Raw genomic sequence first — 17,854 nt, forward strand, 5'->3', positions numbered from 1 at the left:
TGCGTATACGCGTATAGCTGCGGAGACTCGCGTACTGCGTGTGTGTTGGGGGACTAAATTTGAATTGCTCTTGCGCGAGACGGCGCATCTGCTGTTGTATTTTGTCGGCTTTGTAGAAGTAGATTCGCACTGTCAAAAGTCGGTACGGGAAAAGGGTGATTAGGTACGGTCGTGCGATAATTCCTTCCTCAAATCGATGAAATTGTGAATAGAGCCGTGTGCTTTCGATGATGGTTCCGAAGCATAATTACGCGATGATGGTTGAGGTGTATTGCTGCAGTGTTTTCGTCATTCCGTAGTATTGTGTTCTGTTGTAGTTTACGGTACAAAGAAGATTGCTGCGGGACGCACTGGCCGGAGGGTGTACCCACGGTTGGAAGTGAAGTTTGTGGTTTGTGTTTTTTGTTGTGTGTTGCCGTGATTGTGAAAGTGTTTTTACTGTGGCTACAAGAGCGAGGTCAGCCTTTTATCAATTACTCAACACCGCATCAGTGTAAGCCAATTACCTACCAGGGCCAAGGTGGGGAGGAGTCACTTTTGCCTACAATGGCTTTCGTCAAAGATCCCTGCGGTATTGTTTGTGTGCTGGTCACCTATATGGCCGTCCTGTACGCGGACTATGTGGTAACGCATTGGATAATACTGCAAACAATGCCCAACAGGTAGGACCCCCTCGGATGTCCCCACCTGTAGCGATGATAACAATTATCATCATGATACAGCACTCATCGGCCCATTAATCTAATCATATTTATTCCGATATTTTAGTCTTTGGGCACCGTTTCATGTGGTTGCGTTCAATACGATCGTTTTCCTGCTAGCGATGGCTCATCTGAAGGCGGTCCTGCTAGATCCGGGTACGGTACCGTTGCCCCAAATTCGTATCGACTTTTCCGACCTTCATTCGGAGAAAAACTACGGACACGAGCGGGAAGAGTGGACAATGTGCACACGGTGCGAAACGTACCGTCCTCCAAGGGCACACCATTGCCGTATCTGTAAAAGGTGCATCCGGCGCATGGATCATCACTGTCCGTGGATTAACAACTGTGTCGGCGAACGTAACCAGAAGTATTTCCTCCAGTTCCTGATGTACGTCTGTGCACTTGCCGTTTACTCAGTCGTGCTGATCGTCATCTCGTGGCTGTATCCTTGTGAGGATTGTCACACAGATGTGTCCCAAGCGCAGAGCCGCATGATGCATAGCGTTTTGTTGCTGCTAGAATCGGCCCTCTTTGGGCTGTTCGTAATAGCGATCATGGTCGATCAGATGCATGCGATCCTGTACGATGAGACGGCCGTCGAAGCGGTACAGCAGAAGGGACCGTACCGAATCCATCGACCGAAGATGGCCCTACTGGCGGAGGTTTGTGGCCGGGGACATCCAATGCTGTGGATGCTGCCCTGTACGAGCCTTAACCGGAAGCATCACGATGTGCCGTTGCTGAGCCACGATGTGTAAGAAAAAAAAAATGGCAGACCTCGCTATATAATTGTAGAGTAGAAAAATGGAAGGAATTGACCGCAGCGGGAAGAGACGGGAGAGGGAAATCGTGCAAAACACGAGAGGAAGCAACTTGGGAAACACAAATTTTCTAACCGATGGGCTCGACTCCCTCACCAAGACAGACAGGCACAATTAGCGGCAAACGGGCATTTGTGAGCCACATTTGCATTATCTTGCATTTATGATCGTACGCGTGTACACTTGGCTAATTGCTTTATGTTTCTCGCTCCCTCCACATTACGGGATGTGTTTGTGTGGAATGCGTTCCCATGGCGCAAATTCCTTCGCGTGACCAAAGACTCGAGGAAAAAACAGGGTCGTGTTGTGCTGAGACTTGATGAGCGGCAATCGTCTAGAGGGCTCGCTTTGGTATGTTAATTTATTTGCTTCATTTTTTGTTTCGGAAAGCAGGAGTTTAGAAATCCCATCCCGATTAGAGAGAGAGAAAGAAAGAATTGTCCAAGCAATAGCCCTATAGTTGACCCTAAAGGAGTTATTACACGGGAGATAATTCTGTCGGCTGATTTTGGATTTTATTTGTCATAAAGGGACTTTGGCAGAAAAATGCCGTAAACGCGTGTGATAGCAAATTTGTCAGATTTCTTTACCAGCTTTGAACATTTGACAAGCAAAATAGTTTTTCGTGTATATGCACGCATAAAAATTCGCTTTTTGCTATTTGCCTATAAGAAGAAAAAAAAGAAAAGAAAGAATTATTTAAGCCTATTTGATGGATGCCGAAACCGATGTCGTCGCTTTCCACCGTGTAATAACACCTTTGAGAAGAAGGTCGCGTGAAATTCAATCGAACAAGTTAAGAATTGTATGGGAATTGAATGTTAAAATCATGTGTACCAAAGTGTTGGACTGAACCTTACAGAACAGATGATACCGCGGAATCAACAACCTACTACTAATCAACTCGGTCAGGGTGTATTTTTGTAAACCTTTTTCAGTACTAAATCGAGCCTGATATTACAGTTACCTTATCAAGCTAAACCTAGTATTTTGTAAATTTGCAACAATAGCCACACCAACAAACTCAGTAAGGTTCAGTTCTGTATAGTTAGATTTAATTATGTTTGTACACTTTCCGGTACACTTTTTTTGCTAGTTGTTAGGTAAAGTTCGATTGTTCCGTACTACTGCTTGTGTTTAAAATAGCTAACAAGACCAAATCTGACCAACCGTGGGTTTCCTATTAAAAGACAACTCTTTGACCTCGTATCGAACAAAAACAATACAATCACGAAACATTAGCGCGCATAACACGCACATCCCCATCCCGCGATAAGCAGTAGTTTGCACAGGCCACGCATGATGGTGTTTAACGGTCGAAATTATTGGCATCCGTTCGATTCGCTGTATCCCGAGCTTAAGCATTTCCTATTGTTGATTACTTTCTAGAATTCTTTTTTTGTGTTAATTGTGCTCAAATTAGTCAGTTAAATAACTTCTTTTTACCGGTATTAATTCCGGTAGTGTACATACGGTTTATAGTATTACAAACAAAAAATAAGCGGATTGTGTAACACCGATTTGTATTATACCGCTTACCGATTTAGCATTAGTTTACGGGTATGTTGGTTGTGTTTGGCTAATTTTTCTCTTGTGTTTTGTATTCAAATATTTAATTTCTAAAGCACACCTGGGTGTGCGTTTATGTCTCGAACACAATTTTGCAAAGCAGACCGATAGATTAAAATGTGTGTATGTTTATGTGTAGGAAAAAGCAATAGCGACAACAAAATCCCACTGTCTAGAGTGGGTGCCTCCCCGACCGACACCGAGATAAACCTCTAGTGCTCGTACGGTGCTGTAAATACTTCATCCAAAACTGAAGATTAAACCACATCATTTTGAAATATAGAACTCGGCATCGTGGTTGTAGCTTTTTTAACAAAAACGAACAAAACCTAGTAAATGTCAAGTGGCCACTACTCCAAACAGTACCTCTGTTTGGAGTAGTGCATTGTGCAAATGGAATTTGTTTTTTGTAATACATTCGTTTTACACAGCGTCAGCCGTTTCAGACACAGATCACATGTGGAGCAGGAAACTTATACAAATGTAGGTCCAGGAATGCATTTTATTCTCCGATGTATTCTGCGAGACAGGGAGTAGACATAAGTATATACCGTGTACGTTTCAACGGTTTTGTGAAAGGACAAACTGGGGAAAAAGTAACTACTACCACTGCATCAATATTAAATTATATATTTTGTGATCCGCAAATAAATGTATCAACCTGATGTGCAATTTAATGTGCTTTCATACGATCTTGTTCTTGTTCATTGTGGTAACATTTCTTTTGAGAAAGTAAGATCATTTTAATTGATTTTAATTGATTGAAGCTTTGTAAAGTCATTTAATAATGTGATCCAAATCGTTATTTCATAAATGCATAAAGAAAATTAAAAAAAAATATAATTGAGTTCTTTTTGTTGGGAAGTGCTTAAATAACTGAATGCCTAAATAAGTGACTTAAGAAGCTGTTGAGAAACTGAAACTGCATTATTTCAATTGATCTTAATATTGGCCTCCATGAGCTTCCTTCTAGTAGTATGTTCCAAGAGAACTTTCTCGCAGGAACTCCTCCTATCCGCAGGACCTATTTCCAAGGGATTTTTCCAGCGGTCCTCATTTAATCGGTCTCTCCCAAGAGTTCAACTAAGGGAGCTACACCATGGCAAATCTCCCAAAGGGCCTCGTCATCGTGTTTCGCCTTCGAAAAATTCTCGTTCAATGGCTCTCATAGAATAGGATTTAGTCGATGTGAAGATTTCGTCGTTCAACGAGTGCAATATCTGGGAAACCTCTTTGCGTTGCTCTCGTAATAGACAAGCAAAGCATTAGCACCGAAGGTGACGATCTAGAGGTGTAAATGGATCTACATGGTGGCGAACTAGAAGAATGCTCCACTAGTAAGGCATGTGGCATAGAGCAGCAGGAACTCCCGTGACCTCCTTTTGTAGATCTTGGGCAGTTGAACCTGTCGTAAATTTGTCGAAAGTGGAGGAATAAGAGATTCCTGTGAATGCCTCTAATTGGTAAAATCCTATTAATAAACAGACAAAACGAAGAGAAATACTTGAACGGGCTGAAACCTTCCAGTAACAAACATTTTAAAAGAATCCCACTGTGCGCGTGTCCAAAATTCAAATAAAATCTCCCCTATGCCACTTGGGCACAAAAATGCATCATTTTGACAGCTACAAAATGTCGTATGCATTTGTTTACCAGGAATCACGTTTGTTTTGGTAAAGATAGGTGGTGCCGCACAGGACCGCATGCAAGCGTTTGTAAAAGTTGTGTAATGTTGCGAAAAATAAAAATACTTGCACCGCTCCAGCTCAAATGGACTCCACCACTAACCAGCTTTCTGGCCCGGTATGGCACATTCTCACCACGTGAGTTTCAGTACGAAACATCGGATGGCGAAAGTGGCACACTGATGCACCGGTTCTCCCGGCACATGTCCCTAACGAAACGTGATTTCACCGACAAAACAAAGTACGGTTTTAAGGTGTCCCATTTCTATCCCCTGCCGGATGTGAACAGCTATAGGCAGCAGATACGTGACCTCGGGACTACCGATTTGGCAAAGCTGATTACCTTCACGACGGATTTTCGCAGTAAAACAGATTTCCGATCGTACACCGAGATCGTTAATGCACTTGACGAGGAATGTGTGCGAAGGGTGCCGAATGCTACAATGTACGAACTGCTGGAAATGTTGCACTGTTTCATGTACCTGTTGTCGAACAAAATTGCTCAGCTGAAATCGTATCAAACGACCATACCGAAGCTAATACAGTTGTTTGGAGAGTCGGAAAATGAGCGTGACTTCATGTCGATCGTATTCTTTCTCGGTTTGTGGAAGCGCAACAAAACGGGCACGATACTGATGAAGGAATTTCTTCACCAATATCTGGACCGATACCTAACGCCGGATATGACACGGATGGATTTCATCGTACTGGCAAATGCAACATACAAAACGAGCATTCGAATGGTGGACGAATCAGATGCTTTTAGGAATAGATTAACGCAAGAAATCGTCGAGTTCAGTAACGAGGATGATTCGGCGCTGCTAGTTACGCTGATAAAGTGTGCTCGGATGAACCGGCTCGCGTCCGGTGAGATCATGGATAAAATTCACTCGTACACCGAATCGAACATTACCCGTAAAGAGCTAGACTTCCGAGGCCTTTCACATCTATTCGCGTACGTAGCAGACAATCGGGTGAAGGATGACGCCTTGACAGGCCTTTTCGTCGAAGGATGCTGGACACGATTCGAGACGGAAGTTCGTACGCACGGGTTTGAAACACAGTCACAATCCTGCCGACCAAAGGATATTGCAACCTTCCTGTGGAGCTGTGCCACACTAGGCGTACCACTGGAAACTTATAGCGAAGTTAATTTAAACATGATTGAGAAAGCAATCCGGCTGAAAGTTGACGCCGGTGAGTATCGTTATACCCCGGACGTGCTTGTCGATACGATCCTTTCGCTGTGGATCTGTGATCGCAAGTCAATTGGATTATTTCGACTACTGTTCAAAGATCGTGCTCTGGTGCAAAATCTCCGCAAGGAACGTACGAAGCTTGAATCGAGAAAAGAGCTTCTGCTTAGTTGTGCAGAAATTGATCTGCCCGATGCGATGGATATGATGAAATCGATCAGAAAATCGACCGGAGATGCATTTGTGATAAATCGCCTATCGCAGGAGTTTTTGCTCCGACCGGGACTAAAGAGAGTGGCCGAATGTTTGGAACTTTTAAAGGAATCGAAACAGATTCCCATATCAAGCGTTAGCTTTAATTTGCCAGTGAAGCATTTAAATATTGCTGGCATTTTGGTGAAATTGACTACGGGTGGTGTGCAGAATTTGGATGTTTTGGATGCAAAACATTGCCTGAGCGATGGGGAATCACCTGTAGGACTTATGAAGCTAAAAACACGGATATTGAAAGATAAAGCAGTGGACCATGCAATGGTAAGAAACGGCAGTGTGGATGTCATAGAAAGAGACTGAAAATATTTACTCGATTTTTTCTTTCAGGTTAATGTATGTAGGTTCGATACACCGGATGCTTTAGAGGAGGAATTGAAGCGTATTTTGCTAGAACCAAAGTAGTAAAACAATCGCGTGTAGTGCAAACTAGCAGAACAATAAAGCTTTCAAAGCATAAATGGAACATTACTTCGGATGATGGAAGAAACCCACATCAGTGCTACTGTTTGGATTTGTTCAATCGAGCTCGGTCATGCTTCTGTATTTACCGATTTAATTTTATCAACTTACAACATCTAAATGCATCCACAATGCAGCTCATCGCCACTGGGATTTCCTTTATCCAATGAAGTTGAACACAACCAGGTGAAGAATTATGTGAGCGAACACAAAATCTGCGAATCCACGCTCGGGCGAGATTCCAAGGAACTGTTCCTTGTTCTGTGGGTTAGACTGGAGGCGCAGGCAGACTGGCGGAGGAAAAGAATTCTGGTTAGCAACAGCCAGAAGGTGAGGTACCTTTTTTACAGTATTCATTACGTACCACCCAGCACGAAGCAGCTCACCGTGCTGATAAACCCAGCCAGGAACGAATTGAACGGGAATGTTCCAACGAGGCAGCAGTAAACAAACTGCGTGATGCCGGTCAGCAGAATGTACAGCAAGTAGGCGTCGACGATTTTCAGCTTCTTGGGCGTTTTGTGCGCGTACTCATCGTAGAACTTATACAGCACTTCCGTGAGGTTTTTCATTGTGTTTAGTGTTGGTGGGTGTTTTAGTTTTAATGAATTGAATCTAGAAAATGCACTGTTTCTAGATCTTCTGATTATGGGGAGACTTTCAGCTATTTGTTGTATTTATGTGACGTGTGCCTTTTGGCTATTGGCAGCTGGAAAAGGCAGCTTTGAATATGTTTATGCTGTTAAATTGAGAGCTCGTTTTTAGTCAAGGAAAAATTCTCACAAAGTTTAATTTTTTTGTCGTGAATTGCTGATCTGATTATGATTCTCAGTAATGAATAAATTAAAAATTATCAAATAGAAAAAAAGCCATAATAAACTGTTTTAGTATTTTATAATTAATTTTTCTTTCCTTGCTCGGTTGCCTTTGAATAGACCACCACCCAACCAACTGCGAAGGCCATTTCCATCTGTCAATGTTGTGAGTTGGGGAGGGTCAGTCGCACACAGAACGCCAACGAAACGGGGAAAAACATAGCACAAGAAAATAAAGTGTTTATTTTCCCAATCCCAGTGGGTCCGGAGATTGGCCAAGAAACATTCCCTTTCGAGCGCTGGTAGCACCACAACACACAGGATAATATACCCGTGGAAAGAAGCATAAATCTTTGTTCTGTTAAGTTTGTGTAACAACAATCTCAGTGTGTGTCCATTTGTTTGTGTTGTTCCTCTTCGTGTGGTCTCCTTTGTTGCTCACATCATAGGGCAGTTTCGTGTACACCTGGCGTGATTCAACCACCCTCAGCATACATTATTAGCTGGCCTTTGATAGTGATTTGTTTTCATTCTATTTATTCACATCGCCAAGTGTTTGTGTACCAAAAAATGGTTGTGTTGTGCTGTTAAAAGAGTTTGTGCGCCGTTTGTTAATCTTCTGCTACGGAAACGGATTGTACTGCGGTGACCCAAAAGCTTGCAACGTGCGTAGTTTGAGAAGAAAGAAATAGTTTTGCAGTGTATTTTGTTAGTTCGTTAACTATCCCGGCCCTATTCACAATGGAAGACTTTACACCGCTGATCAATCTACAGGTAGGATTCTAAATTTCTGCTCCCCACCAGATGCTATCGATTTTATCAATTTTCCGCTAACAAGAGTAGGCGGCGACATTCCAACACAGGAGCATAACATTAGCGAGCCAGCTTGTGTTGTTAGCTACTTGTGCCCTTTGATACCTGCTGTTACTACGATGGTGTGATTACCACCACTAGAGGGCATCGCCCTTTTGTTGCGTTAGAAGAGATGGTAACGAAAAGGAAAGCAGAAAACCGGACCAAAGCTACACAGAGAAACCCCGGAAAAGCTGATAAAAATTATATAATACACGTGCGCTTCGTTTTTTTCCATCATGGATAGGAATTATTTAATGTTTCTGTTTTATTTATGTGTTTCGTTTTTATTTTTATCTTTTTAGTTTAACAATTAAAACAATTTATCATCGTCGTTCTTCGGTGAAAAACTGTACCTAGTGTGTACAAACGACGAGACAAAAATTGCAGTTGCAGAAACCGACAAACAGAACGAAACTGCAGATAACTGCGAGGGCAACATTACGTGCAACCTCTTCTCCCACTGCCCATGATAACGAGCCCCTGCGGAATCGCCTGTTGACTCACAGACTCCGGAATTGTTGCACACAAAAAGAAAAGTTTTACCATACAATCTACTACTACTACAACCTCCTGGCAAGGAGTTTGAGATATAGAACAAAAAAAAAGGTGCCATTGCAACACACAAGTCCGTCGTTTCTATCCCGGAACGCCCGGAAAAGGAATTTCGACCGAGAGAAAGAGAGCGACGAGGGGGTATTGAGTGCAAGTACCAAACAGGAAGGGCAACGAGCGTGCGCGCATACAAAAGAGCGGGCAGCAGATAAACCCGCATAATTGTTTGTTCCACCCGGCAAAAACGCGAGGCAGGATTTAATTGTTTGTAAGTTTTTTTTCCTCTAAATATTTTGTTACCATTTTCTATTTCATTTTGCACTTGTTTTGCAGTATCGTTTGTTGTTTCATTTAGATGGGTGTGTAGCCAGGTTTGCTTGAAAACACCATTTTAAATAGGAAGTTATTGCACTTTTCCAAAAGCTGCACTTTATTGCACTTAGTGCACATTGTATAAAACCTCTAGACAATCTTATAAGTGAACTATTTATTGAAAGCACCAATTTATAAGGAAAAGGAACTAGAAATTGATGCCCCTGTGTTACACTCACACGAACTTGTTGTAATCCGCAGTATTCAAAGTTAATTTATACGTCTGGTTCACCCGGTATGATACGGGCAACCCGGTACGATACGGGCAACCCGGTGGCGAGTGAAAGCCTCGCAAGCAACAGTGTGACTGCGATAAGACCATTTACTGCTAGGTGGCCTGAATTAGCGGGCACACAAGCAATACAGATGATGTCATAATCGTTTTAAGGCAATCGGAATCATTTTGGTTCTCTTTTATCGCGTCAAATTAATTAATAAAATATTCGCCCATGATTGTATGTATGTGTGGGAATTGTTGTAAAATGTTGGAACCCCATTTTCGAAATGCGAAATTATTTATCTTTCCCATTCGTCGATCGAAAAAGAGTCCTTTTGCTTAGAGGTGAGAATATATCCCCGGAAGGATGTTTGGGGAGCTGGATAGATTTGGACCGGAAGGACGGCCAGTTTACGAAGGTGGTGAAAGAACCTAACCTCTTCAATCTCATCGTATGCTTTGGAAAAGTCAGATGCGCTATATTAAATGACTAGGATCCTTTCGGGCAGGCATGTCAAACCTACTGCCCGCAAAGATATGTTGGGACAAACGACTATTGTGATATAAAGTGTTTTCTAAAGGTATATGTGCTCAATTACATTTTAAACTTTATTGTCACAGAGTTTTTCTTATTACCGTGTTTTTGTTTATAGCATCTTACTCACAAAAATCGTCCTATCGAAGGGACAGTGATGTACAAAAATTTGAAATTTTAAAATATCGGTTTGTCGAAGTTTGGTCGACTACACAAAATAATAATTTTGTTTTTGTCAACTGGATTTTTTCAATAGCGTATGATCGCGCTAATCCGGAACGATCACGTCAAGATTATTTCAAATAAGATTTTGTAATTTAACTCCACTAGAATTTTTATTCTGGGACAGATATAGTAGGTAAACGAGTATAAAATTCCATCCAGACCGTGTCTCCATATGGCGATCAGGCGATGAGGACTAAACTGTTTCTTGTTCGATTATTTTCTAGTCGCAGGTCAAAACCTATTAAACGGCAAACCATCGATGCCCTTATAGCCTACGAATACAATCAACATTTGACTTGAATTATGTGCCAAAGTAATAAAAATCAAATACTTTCTGCGTGTCGTGTAGGATATAAAACTTATCTCATTCCTGGAGCGGCGGCGGCGCCAATATTCACATGGTAGAACCGTGTATCAAATTCCATCCGTTCGCCCATCGTCAAGGCTTGGTATCAGTAAGTCTCGGAAGCCATTGGATGGCTGGCATGCCTTAGTAACAGGTCATTAATTCAAAGCGTAGAAAATATCCCTCATTTCTGGGAAGTCTCATACAGGTTATAGTTTGTTATTCAGTACCCAGTGAATAGCTTCGTGGATTTTTTTATTCAGATTTCCTTATATAGTGAACAGCAACATAATATTTTTTGTTAATATCTCACTTATAGTTTCATTGAGTCTAAAAATATGAAATACTGCTAGTTTGACATCACTGACCCGCAGACCAAAAGGTTAAAGGTTTGAAACAACTCCCCCCACAAGCTCATTTCTTCCTCTGCACGATGATATGCTATATGAATACAAATGAGAAGCTTAGCACAGCCACAGTAGTGGCGAATGATTCGTGGATGGACGCTGCACAGTTCCGTCAGCATCCAATCCTTCCTTCATTCCATCCACACGGATGAACACTAACAAGGCCGCACTGGGATGATAAATAGAGGGAACGTGTTGTTAACAGCACAGCAGTATTAATTGGGTGGTTGGATGCTCTCGTGTGTTATTAGTAGTGTTAAGTAATTCGATCCTTGTTGCGAGGAAGAACAAAACCATCGGGCCACAAAAAATAACCATCGGACGCTAAACATAGCAAAAATCCATAAAACCGAGCAAGCAGTCTCTATTTTCTGCAAACCACCTAATGATTCATTAGTTTGTATTTGTGTTTGATTTAGCGTTTCTGCGGAAAACAGTGCAAACATTAAGTTAGCCAAGGGTGTTTTCGGTACGAAATTTCTCAAACATGCGGTGTCATTAGTTATTGTTTCTTTGTTACATGAACACAGTCGGAGTTTCAATTTTATAAAACAAAGAAATCGTGTCAACACGTGGTCTGCACAAGCTAAAGAAAAGAGAGGCAAGAAGAAATACACATGATGCCCAGTCACGCTTATCAGGTTAGCAAAAGGGCGTATAGAACCGTTCGTTATTCGCTCTACATTCCGTTCCGTTTCTGGAAACGTTTACACACAAGCAGCGTACTTTAAAAAGATGTCTTTTTTATTTCTTTGGCCAGCAACACAATTACACACGCTGAATCTGGCGATTGATTGGTTCGGTGAACTTTATTGGTCAAACCAAGCACTGCGTGTCACATCAGCTGTTTGCGATAAGCCAAAAATCTAGTGCTAATTGAACCGTGTAAACATTCATTTCTTGCTTTTGCCTGCACATAGTCGGTGATCCGGTCCAGAGCGCATACCACAATTAGCTGAGGTTCAATGAAATCCTTGGAATGCGTTAGTAATTATTTAAGAAAAAGATTCTTGTCTTTAAGATTAATTTTAAATTTCAAATCGTTGAAGTCGTTCTGCTGCCGTGGGTGTCTACTACAGTAAGCGCGTCCTCAACTACAATATTTGTACTCTACCACTTGTTGCAAAGTTTTGGGTAGTAAATTGAGCCAGGCTTTAGTAATAGTAAGAGCAAGCAGCGGAAAGATCTCCATGCAAGTACATCAATGGTATTAGACGACTGTTAAATGGTAGAATACTCCACGTCCAGCTTCCCCACTGCAAGTGGGGAAATATTTCTCCATTAGTGTTGCTTGTTGTAGATGAGAGCAAAACTGTCGTCTGCTTATGTGGGTGAGACAGTAGTACAGCTTTTTTGGCATGGCAACACAAGGTGCGAACGTGTACCATTTTCTCACACTCCGGTCAACTATAAGAGGCTTTTGTTGGACGATGAGGGAACATTCATTCGGTAGAAAACATGTCAAAAAGAATATTTGATTGGGCGTGCGTGTGTGTCGTATTCGTAGAATGGACAGAATCTTATTTTATGTGACACATCCTCGGGATTTTGGGACGTTAGTTCGTTGGAGATAGTGTGAGACGTCATCTCAATCATCGCATTGGAATTGTTGGTCTTATTTTTTTCATCCTTGATACCAATTTAAAATGTGTTTTATCCCGATACAGTACTGGACAAAATAAATCAAACGCTTTTATCATTTGTGTATAATGTTTAATATTTCAAATAATAAAATACTTACAACGAAACTTTCTTTAGAAAAGTTATTGCCCTATTGTACGACAAAAAATATAATCTCTGAATATGGGGAAATTATGCATACATTTTCCGATACACATAATCTTTTTAGTAAAGAGAATGTTTCTAAATAGACAAAATAAATCATGTATCAAGTTTCTTGTTCAGAAATCATGTTTATATCAACTTTCGCATTATATTTTGCAACTATCAGTATTAAGTGTGACCACCATTTGCCTTCAGCACCACTTTCAATCACTGGTGCATACTTTCAGCTCGTTTTTCTATATATCCAGGATCGATATTCTCCTACGCTGTATTCAAAAATATAAAAAAGACGGTTTTTGTTGGAGAGCGATCCGAAGATTGAAGAGACTGTTCGAACAACTTAAATTGGTCAGATATTAAAATACAAATGGTTTTTCGCTGAAGATTTTAAACGTTGTACGACTAAAAAACTTTATTCATTTCTAGGTGTGTTACCAAGGTAAACTTCCTAGTTTTCATTCAAAAAGTCAATATACAGATGTGAACACCAAGCTTCCAATATTCGACTCAAATGATGCCCATACCGTCACGTTTCCTCATCAATCCATCCATTTTAGTGCGTCAAGGGAGCTGCGAAAAATCCTGGATTGATGTTTCGCTCCGAACTGCTCATATTAGCTTCCATCATGTCACAAAATTATTTCCAATTATTATTTATTTTTCTGCGCACATCCCGCCACACTTTTTGGTGAATTCTAACATTTTTAGTTTGTTACGCTTGCCGATGAAATGACTCTTCGATACCAAACTTCAAAGCTTTTTGGTTGAATCTTGGTTGGCATATGGTACGACGATCGGTATTTAAATTCATTCCTTAATTTTTCGTTGTTAAAAAATTTGATTTTAGCTTAGCTATCCTAATGATTCTCACGCTATTGCGTAGGGTTCGTCACACAATGCCGTCACCGTCCAGATAAAATGCGCAATATTATTTGGGGTATATATATATGCACACAAGACACAGAAGACTTTTTGCCAACGCAAATCACCGGATTTCTCATGCCGAAATTGAGAAAGTTGCTTTCCTGAACTCTTAAAGTTTGAAAATAACGGAAAATATATACATACAGTGATAAATACGCCTTCCAACACTAGACTGTTCAGCGGAAACGGAACGGATTGTTGAAAGACGGTCTCGTTGGAACGATAAAAAATTTAAAATTTCAATTTTATGATTTATTTTTTCTACGTCTTAAGTATACAATGTCGCATAACATAATTTATTGAACGAATATGATGACATTTTTAGAATTTTCCACTTAATTACAAAAAGCATTATGGAAAATACTAAAACTTTTGTGAATATAACATTGCATGAATTTAAACATAATGAAAATGGAAACCAAAAAGCATATTTGATGTGCGTGTTTGATTTATATTGTTCAGCACTGTATATACACTGTATACTTCCTACGATTTTGGAGTCTATCGTTCTACATGCAACAAAAAAATGAATTTACACTCTTAAAACCCGGAAAATGTTTCTTCTTTGGCGGTGAGAGTAGATATAAGCCAAGAAAACCACCATTGTTACTCGGCATTCCAACTGTCGGGCACCACAAATGTTGTAGGAATTTGAAAGATTTTTTATTCTACTTCCTGCAAAGCCTCTCGGAATGGATGGTCTCTGTCTGAAGTTGGTTTGGTCGAGCAGAATGTAATTTTTACCATTTGAATTTGTTGGCATTTTGTGGCACAGTAGTGGCACGGTAACTTGCCTACCGGTGAAACCATTTCTAACTCACATAGAAAGTGGTAGGATTCAGTAGTATCGATTTTATTTTTTAAAGTGGAAAAATTCAATTTAGTTTTGAATTTAAATTTCATGGATGCATTAAATGCCACTGTATGATTAAAGCAAGATTCTAAATGATTTTAAACATTTCAAGGCTGTTGTTTTTGTTTTCAATCCCAGCCTTTTCGGTAGGCTCTGTTTGCTTAGTACACACACCTTCCGGCTGTTTGCTTAGTACCCACCAAATTCTCTCCCTCTTATCAGCGGACAACAGTGGACTGTGGTGGTGGTTCTATCTGAAAAAGGCCCTCCAGCAAAACAACGCTGCCTGTAAACTCTTCCTGCCGCCATCATGCCGCACCCGGTTGACGCTCTTATCGATGGCATTTACTGTTGAAGAGTGAGTCCGTTGTTGTGCAGCATTGTGTTTATGTAGGACAAATAGAGAATCGCACCAGAAGGAAAAGCTCGCAGCCATGGCGGGAAAAATGCTCTACCTGATCCAACAAATCCTCAAACAACAGCGAATAGGCGGCAACAACAAGCGTCTGTCTAATCGGGGTGGAAAATTTTCATTCCCCAGGAATGTCTGGTTCGGGAGATAGTAGAAATTTCCTTGACCCCTCTGTATCCCACACCATCCCCTCTCCCGGTTCCTCAAAGATAATAAACGGTATTTGTTTGAATAGAATCGTTTAAAGTAATTAGAAATGTTCGCTGTATGCTAATTGTGATTGTGATGCTGACGGTTGGGGTTGTTGCTTCCGTTAGGGTGGACGAAAGCAAGCAAGATTTTACTTACAAAGAGTAAGGGAGAAGCGGGGAAAGTACTGGGAAAGCTGCAAGTTTACATACAAAACAGCACATTGCCTTCAGCTCTTTGAGGACCTTGGAATATCAGGATGGAATGGATGGAAAGGAGTGGATGGAAAACTCCCAACCAAACATATTTTGTTTTGACCAAAAATTATCGATTTATCTATTGTTTGCTTATCTTAGCGGCTGGTAGAGATCTCCGGCATCTCAGTAGAGAACGCTGGCATTATCTTCTATGCACCATCGTTCCTTCATCCACCATTCGAAAATTGTTATTAGGTGGCGTTCAGTTGTGGCGTTCAGTTCATAGAACCAGAGTGGAGCATCGCTTGCAAACAGTTGGAAAAATCTTCCTTAAAATGAAACGTTCGGTTTAGTTGTGAATCAACCAAGTGCGGAGAGAAGTCGCAAAACCGGATGCGATAGGAGTGCATAAAATAAAGGAAAACGTGTGAGTTCCCGAAATCCCTTCAGTTAATAGTTAGTGGTAGAACTATTTTGCGTCTTATCGATGCAAACGGGTTTAGTAGCAAGGTCGTACGGAAACGACCTTTCTATCGTGAGGCTGAAAAAACTCAAATGGCATAAATTTGCTAGGGAGCATGCTGATAAGCCTCTTATAAAATAGTTCTTTTTTCAGTATGCGATTCACAATTCGAACTCTTCAAGCGAAAAAGCTAAGATCGTTTGTGGGGTAGGGGGCTGTATAAAGGAGTCAAGGAATGGAAAGCCAGGACAAAACCTATGAAATTATGACAAGTGGTGCTGCATATCATTGTACTGCATGAAAATATGGATGAATCTCTTATGAAATGATGGATCTCAGATCTCAATCTAATCAAGAATTTGTGAACTATTCTCGATACAAGGATTGACAAAATTGGCGTTGGCAATAAACATAATTTGGCGAAACGGAGCATTGAAAATGTAGTGTATATTATGCCAAAGAACTTGCAACCGACCATTATTTTTTATTTATTTCCAATACCACGGCTTTTTGCCGTACGGTCAACACCGCATGTGTTGACAAATTACAAATTCCACCAGGCATTTCCTCCTTGGATTTTGTCTTGGATTTTGGATTTTTCAATTTGCCTGGGCATACTCGGTTATTTCGAGCAATTTATAAGTACAGATTTTGTTAACATAATTTAATAGCTATTAAAGAAATGCGTTTCTATAAGCTTGTAAATTGGGCATTCTTTAACTATTAAAATTTAAAGAAATGAAAAAAAAATTAATGAAAATATGATGTATATTAGACTTTAACTATTTTTGCTGCAAATATAATCCGTATTTGATCAAGTTTGTAATATGTAACAGAATGTTAGCATCTTATAATAAATTTCCAAGGAACATATTCGAATCCATAACTTGCATCAGCTCTACAATATAAAGTCTGGCCAAAATTTTTGAAGCCATATGTTATTTTATTTACAATTAATTATGACGGAAACCGAAACCATATAAGGCATTAAGAATTGATTGATAGAAGCTTCTAGCAGGAAGTCTAATGACGCAAGTAACAAATCTCTTGTACAATCTATAAATAAAAAATGTTGTACCTTTTCGTTAATTTTTCAAAAACATTATGAAGATAATTTAATCATCTTGGTCTGTCATAATCAATTGTAAATAAGAATTTAATCAGCACTAAGGTCGGAAGATGTTGTTGAGAAAACTTTATAATTGATCTGCTTTAGTATTGATTTTGAACAATAGTTGTAATTGTTGTATAACTGTAAAATAAGTTAAAATTGAAGTTAAAGCGCTGGTTAGTGTATATGCCTACATCAGCATCCTTTAACTTACTGTATTTATCCGCTGAATATACTTGCTATATTTCGGTTGACGGGATAAAATGGTTCAGTGGCAAATATAAAACCTTAAGTTATGCATTGGGAACAGAAGTTAGTTGTCTAGTCTCTTAAATCTTGATAAGACATTGTTGGTGCTACGGAGTTGTGTTAGGTTTATTTAAAAACATATATCATCGTTTTTCCTTCAGGGTTCGAAGTAGTTGAGGATTGGATAAAGTTATCTTAATTAGATATTCTTCTCTGATCTTGATAAGATATTCTTGGTTGTACGTAGTTCTTCTAAGCTGATTTAACAACATATCTCCCCGCTTTTTCTCCAGCAACTCAAATAGTTGAGGACTAGACAAATTCATCAAAAGATCCTACATTCACAGAATCATTTTAATTCTGTTCACAAAAGACATTCACAACAGAATCATTGCAATTCTGTTTATTACAAAGAGGCAAATTGAATTTCAATAACAAAAGATAAAAATCGTGCTGATAGCTTATTTGTGATGCAGTGTTATACGATTTCCTCCCGTCGATATCTGAATTCTCGTGTATATTTGCATCTAATAACATCTTGAGATGTTATTAGACCGTGGCGGCCCGGTGGTGTACTATAAGCATTTATCAAATGTAATATTCCTCTGAAGCACATGCGCAAATTATATTCCCACAGTAA

The 17,854-nt window shown here is 40.1% G+C and overlaps 4 protein-coding genes across 4 annotated transcripts in view; 3 read left to right on the forward strand and 1 right to left on the reverse strand.

The window, feature by feature from the left end:
• Positions 1 to 546: 546 nt before the first annotated feature.
• On the forward strand, positions 547 to 1,462 carry LOC126565232 (palmitoyltransferase ZDHHC3-A). The gene is made up of 2 exons (XM_050222389.1): positions 547 to 662; positions 769 to 1,462. Exons 1-2 carry the CDS (start codon positions 547 to 549, stop codon positions 1,460 to 1,462), a joined length of 810 nt encoding a protein of 269 aa, XP_050078346.1.
• A 3,361-nt stretch (positions 1,463 to 4,823) lies between these two features.
• Positions 4,824 to 6,696, forward strand: LOC126564405 (uncharacterized). The gene is made up of 2 exons (XM_050221445.1): positions 4,824 to 6,509; positions 6,576 to 6,696. The coding sequence occupies exons 1-2, from the start codon at positions 4,824 to 4,826 to the stop codon at positions 6,648 to 6,650; spliced, it is 1,761 nt and encodes a 586-aa protein (XP_050077402.1). The 3' UTR covers positions 6,651 to 6,696.
• Positions 6,697 to 6,782: 86 nt separating this feature from the next.
• LOC126565664 (dolichyl-diphosphooligosaccharide--protein glycosyltransferase subunit DAD1) lies at positions 6,783 to 7,280 on the reverse strand. Its single transcript, XM_050222863.1, has 2 exons — positions 7,072 to 7,280; positions 6,783 to 6,997 (listed from the first exon to the last, which is right to left on the reverse strand). The coding sequence occupies exons 1-2, from the start codon at positions 7,277 to 7,279 to the stop codon at positions 6,867 to 6,869; spliced, it is 339 nt and encodes a 112-aa protein (XP_050078820.1). The 5' UTR covers position 7,280; the 3' UTR covers positions 6,783 to 6,866.
• A 983-nt stretch (positions 7,281 to 8,263) lies between these two features.
• Positions 8,264 to 17,854, forward strand: part of LOC126560511 (proton-coupled amino acid transporter-like protein CG1139) — a 73,324-nt gene continuing 63,733 nt past the window's right edge. The window contains exon 1 of the mRNA XM_050216470.1: positions 8,264 to 8,296. Coding sequence (XP_050072427.1) covers positions 8,264 to 8,296 — 33 coding nt within the window. The remainder of the gene's footprint in view (positions 8,297 to 17,854) is intronic.

The sequence above is a fragment of the Anopheles maculipalpis genome, chromosome 3RL, assembly GCF_943734695.1.
Source record: "Anopheles maculipalpis chromosome 3RL, idAnoMacuDA_375_x, whole genome shotgun sequence".
NCBI lineage: Eukaryota > Metazoa > Arthropoda > Insecta > Diptera > Culicidae > Anopheles > Anopheles maculipalpis.